The following is a 7,581-nucleotide window of genomic DNA, read 5'->3' as shown; positions in this document are numbered from 1 at the left end:
TGTGTTGACGTGTATTAAAAATCGTGTAGTAAAAATTATCTAAGAAGAAAGTAGAAATAAGAAACATGCATCGTTTTAATGAGACACTGAGAAGATACTGAATTATCAGAAACTAATCTCCATCGTCTTTTTTCCTTGATAAACATCGTATGAAACTGATTTATTATTTATTTTTTGTTTCGAAACAAATTATTAAAAAATCATATACTTTTTCTAATTAATTTAATCACTTTCTTGTATTGTATTAAACTATCAAAGATATTTATATATGTGTATATATATATATCTACAAATTTTGATATAAGAATCACTGATAACTCGATATATTCGTTTTTATAAGATTACTTTACAATAAATAGTTATATAGATATAAAGAAGAAATAAAATAAAAAAAGAGACAACTTGCAGAATTTCTTCAGATAAATCTTTTTCTACTCAAATAATAATCACTTTAATTGGATACACTTCCTGTGTTTATTTTGCGTTCTTTATTTATGAACACGTGTAACTACAATTTTCATTAATGTTTCCTAATTCTTTACTTTACAGCTAATTATGTATATCACTACATTACTATCTACATTATCTGTCTTATGACAAGTCTCAAGCTTCTTGCACGTGTAGTAATGACGAAGTTTCCTATTCCTTTACCCATACACACACACGTACACACATTAAGCAAATGAAATAACAGGTTCCTAAGTAAGTTTTATATACTTACGTAACTCGGAAACGATATAAAAAAAATTAAATCAGTCAAAGTTTTTGGTGAGTAAAACAATTCTAAAAATCACGATATTGAGATATTGCGAAATAAACCGTCATGCCATAGTAGATATTAAAACGAAAGTTTGAATGATAATTAAGAATAAAACAAAAATGTTTAAAGCATTTTAATAATTGAACAGCTTTAACTGAATAAGGAGCAATGTTAACCGGTATTATTCTCCTTCCTCTTTTCAAACGTCAATTCATAGATAAGCGTCGAGTTATGAAATCGAGCATACTAACTGTATTCAACAATTTCTCATTTTTCACTTTTCGTTTTAATTCCATGGCTAACGTGCACTAACTGCCCCTAAGAACATTCACCTCAAAAAATAATAATAAAAAATTAGAAAAAATCAAATATTGTTATATGTCTAGATATAAACCTGTTAAAACTTTGCATTGTATACTTTTATCCTGGTATGAACCGTTCATATTGATCAACGTTGTCTGAAACGAATTTGTTTATGGTTACGAACGTTATCAACATATTTTTATTTTTCCTCCTTTTGTTTCTTCTTTCGGATAGATAAATATATATTTGTAAATATATAATATATATATATATATAGGTACGTATATATGACAACTTGAAACTCGTACGTGTATAGATATGTCTCTCTCTCTCTCTCTCTCTCTCTGTCCGTCTCTCTTACTGCTTTTATTTATTTCATTGGCAAATAGAAAATAAAAACATTCAGCTTGTGCTATACTTGAATCTTTCTTCTTCTATTTCTCTTTATTACGTCGATTGTTTGTATCAGTTCCATTCTATTTTGTGGACATCAAAGTTGTGCACAAAAAATTAAAAATTAATGGATCAAAAATATAATCATCGTAAATTATGAAAATTAATTTCCCTAGAATTTTTCACTGCCTAATGCCCCACCACGCTTCGGAAGACATTGTGCCATATGAGCACGGCTCAGTCAGCACTTAGTTCGTTGTCAACTGTGGGAAGAAGAATAGCTCCTTTTCAAAATGAGGAATTATTGATCACTCGGATATAGTGCCGTTGTTTATTTATATTTTTTCTTTTATTTCTTTTATCCTGGAAGAGGATCTGTTGACTGTTGAACTCTTCACGTAAGTTATATGATACTTTGAATATTTCTCTTTCCATACATTGATATTAATTTTATTTAGTAGAGAAATTCGTAAGGAGTACGAAATGTAGAAAAATTAGATGACTTTTTAATTACACGCGAGCTGCTTCTTCGAAGTGAATCTTGTTTTAATGATCTATTATTCATTTAATTAACCAATCTATGACTAACTAATAAAAGACAGCTACTCCTGAAAACTACTGAACCGTGTTAGGTTCAAAATTAAGCATAATTCAATGAGTTCGTTTCCGAATACGATAAATAAATTATGTATACTTTCTTTAGGAGTCGGTATATGATATTCGATAAGAAAATTTTTAGATATCCCGTAAATTTTAAATAGAGGATATATTCTTAAGTCAAAAATAAAAATGTATCTCCCATGAATTTGTTAAAGTGGATGTAGGAAACGTTCGTGGAAAAGAGGACATGAGACCATAAACTTATTCAAAGTATAATCGTATGTCAATGATAGAGATAAGAATATTAATTATAAAAAGAATTAATGAATAATAATAATAAAAGCAGTGACAATAATAATAATAGCAGTTGTACAATATGTTGTTGTATTAGTAATATAATAATAACTGTACTAGTAGTAGCAACATAATAATATTAATGATGATAATAGCAATAATAATAGTAACAGTAATATTAGTAACAATATATTAAGAATAATAATTATGATAATAACAATAGTAGTACTAACGTAGAGGAGATGAAAAGAACATAACATAAAAAATTAAAAATAAGTTATGTTTTATAATTGATTTCACGAATAAAATTTTTTAAATACAGGATATTTTGTAACAATCATCGCACCGTAAGGCGAACTAAAATAACAGTGAAAATTTATATAAACATGTGGAACGTGTTCAAATTTATTATGTTCGGGATTATTGGAATTGCCGAAAGTATTGTGAAATTATTCATTCCGATGAAATATCAAATGAAGAACATTTCTGGCGAAATAGCTCTCGTTACTGGTGGTGCCGGAGGTCTTGGAAGAGCATTAGCTCTTAATTTAGTGAAGCATAATGCCATTATTGTTATTTGGGATATCGATCAAAAAGGTCAGCTGATTTTGTTATTTTACATTATTTAAAAAGTTTTTTAGTCATTCAAAATTATATATTAAAGAAAAATCCATGGTAAATTACGATACAAAAAATTACGATAAATTCATATATAAAATCTGTTTGTATTTGTATTTATTTTATGATATATTAGTTTCGTTTGTGTGAACAGTAATAAATCATGAGACTTTGAGACCATATTATCATAACTACGAATATACGAATGTACGAATAAGATATAGTCATATAAATGTTGACACGAAAATGTTTTCTTTTCATAAGTATTTTCGTAGAAGATTCAGTGAGAGTGAAGAAATCAAATTTTCATCTTACTTCTATTATTAGCGCAGTTACTTCTAATTTCTTCCTAATAATGTTTTCACTTATCAATGATAACATATCAAATAAAAAGGCCTAGATATATTTAATATCATTTATCAAACGACAAATGAACAAAATTTATTCATTAGTTCCGCCGAGTCGAATAATTAAGAGCAATAGCGATAATTAAACTGGAAACGTGGAAGTTTGAAAGTAATAAGTGATTAGAGTAAGCATACAAGGGTTATCTTTAATCCGTAAATGTTTGATTTCTTTTTATTATTTTTCAGGTATAGACGAAACGATGAAGTTAATAAGAGCTGCAGGTGGTATTTGTTACGGATATATTTGCGATATTCGTAATCGTGAGAGTATTTATAAAATGGCTCAACTAGTTCGAGAGGAAATTGGTCAGGTGAGATGACATTCGAAACGTCGTTAGATGTTTTTCTCTAGTATGATGCAGCTTATTTTTTTCTTGAGATTTATCGATAGGTTTTGAAGTGTAAGCATTGTCGAATCTAACGAGAAAATTGCTTAGAAAGAGATAATAACTACTTTCTAATGTCGGAGAAATTTCTTCGTACCGTTGTAATAGCGTTCATCATAACTAAAGAATTGGTTACTTTCACCTACATTTCGATGACTTTTAGTTTTATTTGTGCGAATAAATACGAATCTCCCATATAGGTATGATTTCTTTATTAAAATTATTCAAATATTTCGGGCATATGATTATTCAGATTACTATTCTTATATTTTATCGCGCTATCATTAGTTACTCTCAAAATTTTGCAATATTTTCTTATTTTTTCAATTACTGCTACTTAATACCAATCTCGTCAGTCATAATGTTTTGTGATGAAATATCGCACAGCCTTGTTTGGCTTATAGCTAGTCGGATAATAGTTATTTAACTCTACGCTGTCATATATCCATAATAGAATATTTATTTTCATGTCCTTTGCTAATGTGTAGGTAACTATCTTAATTAATAATGCTGGAGTGGTAAATATTGGAATTTTCTGGGAAACTCCGGATGATCTTCTTAGTCATCTAATGGAAGTAAATGTCATGAGTCAAATGTGGGTAAGTAAAACTATAACATATCTGTTTTACATTCAAATCAAACGAATTTAATATTACTCTTTGATTATGTTGCGTATTAATAAAAATGCAAATCGTGTGCCATGTCGGATTACAGTTTCGAATAAATAAAGTGATCTATGAATGTAGTGCATGGGACACTGTAATGATTTCTTTCTTCTTTTGATTGCAAAATGACCTGTTCTGTTTTTTCTTCTAAATTGATATTTTCTTATTGTTCTTCTTTCAAGTCCTTTGAACATTTTGAAAGAATTATGAGAACTATACGTCCGACTTTTTGTAAAAATTTATATTTATACTTTATATATTTATATATGCGAGAGTACGTACGCGTAGTGTTGTATTTAAATCGTCTGTACAGCTGATTAAAGTAAGTTTTATATATCGTTCGACATGTTTTTTGAGTGAATCTATTTCAACTATATTCTCTCATTTTTAACGATTCAGAAAATGTAAATTCAGGTATTTTGAATATTCAAATGTTTCTCAATGAAATCACTTGAATGTAATCGCTCTATATAATAACTGTACTAATGTAAACTTAGATCACTTAATGCATCGACTTATTGATTTGCTGAATCTAGTTACCCGAGAATCTACGAGAATCTAATTTTGATTAGCTATATCAATCAAGTACAACATTATAGGATAATCAGTTTTTTATATATATGTAATCGGGCCGTGGCAAGTGATAATAATGCAATACGAAAATTTATTACGACGATATACATTCCTACCGAATTCGTATATTCCTGTAATAAAAGAATCATTTTAGACAGTGAAAGCATTCCTTCCGGCGATGATGGAGAGCAATAAAGGCCATATTGTGAACATAGCGAGTGTAGCCGGTCTCGTTGCGTTACCGACAATCGTAGATTATTCTACGTCTAAGTATGCAATTGTTGGTTTCAGTGAAGCATTACAGAAGGAATTAAACGTATGCATTTTACTTTATTTAATATCTTCAATTGTAATTAGAAGTAGCAATTGATACACTATATTTTTGTTTCTAATTGTTTTTTTAAATGTTTTATTTAGTTACATAGATATAACATTAACACCACTGTAGTGTGTCCAACTTTCATCCACAGTACGGGTATGTCTGCGGATAAATATTGTGGGTATGTATATTTAGTATCTGTAGATTTAGTTTCTGAAGATATATGTATGATGATAATAAATATTCGTTTCAGGATTTTGCCGACTCTGAGTCCGCAAGAAGTTGCAGAGAGAACTATAACTTCTATTCGATGTAACAAAGAGTTCGTTTTGTTGCCAAGTTACATTCACCTTCTACTACTTTTAATATGGTATAATAGATATCTTCGATAAATATTATCTGCACATTCATAATTCTTTTCTTTTATTATTATTTTTTAATATTTAATGACACTATTTAATAACATTAATATTTAATAACAATATTTAATAACATTATTTAATAAAATTTCAGGATGTTGCCACGGAATTTCTTTTCTAAGGGAATACTTTTGAAATTGGGGATTGATACAACTGAATTTGAGTTAATAAAAAATCTAAGAGAAAATCAATAATGAATTAAATGTATATTTACAGAAAGTAAAGTGTATATATATATATATATATATATATATATATATATATATATAAAATATCGTAATGGACAACGAGTATAATTATAAACATGCTTTTATATGCTTTCACTTTACATAGATATTATACGAAATTTATATTTCTGTTGTACGAAAAATATCGGAAAGAACAAAAGTTTATATTATAATATTAATTTTACATGATTGTCAATTTTTATTTTTATTTTATAGATATATATGTTTTGCAGATTAAGAAGTTAAATTAACGTTCAGTACAAATTGAATTTGATATGTCTCCGAGAAAGGACTGATTACTATCTTATCAATAGTTGACACACTTTTCTAATTCTCAGGCTCATAATTTTTATTACCACATAAAATGAGTGATATGAGATGACTCCACGATTTTAACATTGTATCAGTTCACTTAGCAGCGTTTGTTATTCTCCAATAAAACTATTTTCATTTACTCCAGTAGGAATATCTTCCCTTATTTCATTCTTTCAGACTACAGTTTCATTTGTACTATCAAAGAGAGATTCATATAAAAATAAGTAATATCGTAAAAGTGGTTATTGTTAAATATTCCGATCACATCTGAATATTTCGTTTGGTAATAAAACTTATTAAGTGCTTCGATTTATGAATTTTTCTTCTTTTGATATGAACATTACTGCATTGATCATCATATATGTACATATATATACACAGATATGTGTATTTTTTCTGAAAGCTAAATAGAAGAAATGTGAAGAAAGAATTTTCACGATAAAAGAAAAATATATAAATTGCATTGTAAATCATAATAATCTTTTCACTGTTAACGATTCAACCAGTAATATAATTTGCTCCGTTCGATTATAATTTTTTTTTGAGATTTAAACAAACTTCAAATGTGTGTCTGTGCATGTCTATATATGTACATATACATATGTATATAAAAGTTTCCTAATTTCTGTCAAGGAAAAACTGCATGTTGATAGTAGCAATATATGATGATCAAACCGTACATAGTATTTCATACCTATTTAGATTGAATACATACTCCTTACTTCTTAAAAAGAATTAAAATAGAATAATCACGACATTGTCGGATAAATAATGAGCAATATTGAATAATAAATCCCCATATCAAAGTAAAGACGAATTTAAAATGAAGCGAAAATGAGAAATATAATATATAATTGAAGAAGGTTGGCGAGGTTAACAGTATCTAATCTGAGGCCATTATTCGAATTCTAACTCATACAGTTTGAATACTCTATGAAAAGAAAATTTAAGAACTAACGATAAGCGTAAAAACTCATTATGTCGAAGAATGTAACGACTACTTTATAGGAAACCTGTCTTCGCAATTTACATTCGTTTCCAACTTGTCTTATTTTCCTGTTCAAGAAAAAAAACTTATCTTTCAAAAGAGTTCTACATTATTTAATTTGAATAGAAATATCGATCAAGGGAACTTGTGAAGTTAATTCTTGGAAAATATTGCACAGTTTTTACATATTGATGCATTTGTATCTTACATTGAAAAAGTAAAATAGTATGCATTAATAATGATTAACTTTTCCAAGTCGATTGAATTTGCTTTTTGCCACCATAATTTGGCTATTTTATTTGCCGAAATATTTT

General features: G+C 27.9%; 1 protein-coding gene across 1 annotated transcript; it reads left to right on the top strand.

The window, feature by feature from the left end:
- The first annotated feature begins 1,429 nt into the window (after positions 1-1,429).
- Positions 1,430-6,418, top strand: LOC127068288 (estradiol 17-beta-dehydrogenase 11-like). Its single transcript, XM_051004239.1, has 8 exons — positions 1,430-1,854; positions 2,673-2,947; positions 3,562-3,686; positions 4,250-4,360; positions 5,154-5,315; positions 5,417-5,499; positions 5,572-5,688; positions 5,832-6,418. The coding sequence occupies exons 2-8, from the start codon at positions 2,737-2,739 to the stop codon at positions 5,929-5,931; spliced, it is 909 nt and encodes a 302-aa protein (XP_050860196.1). The 5' UTR covers positions 1,430-1,854; positions 2,673-2,736; the 3' UTR covers positions 5,932-6,418.
- Positions 6,419-7,581: the final 1,163 nt, after the last annotated feature.

The sequence above is a fragment of the Vespula vulgaris genome, chromosome 13, assembly GCF_905475345.1.
Source record: "Vespula vulgaris chromosome 13, iyVesVulg1.1, whole genome shotgun sequence".
NCBI classification, from domain to species: Eukaryota; Metazoa; Arthropoda; class Insecta; order Hymenoptera; family Vespidae; genus Vespula; species Vespula vulgaris.
Note: the sequence above shows the minus strand (reverse complement) of the source record. Positions and strands in the feature narration are given on the sequence as shown.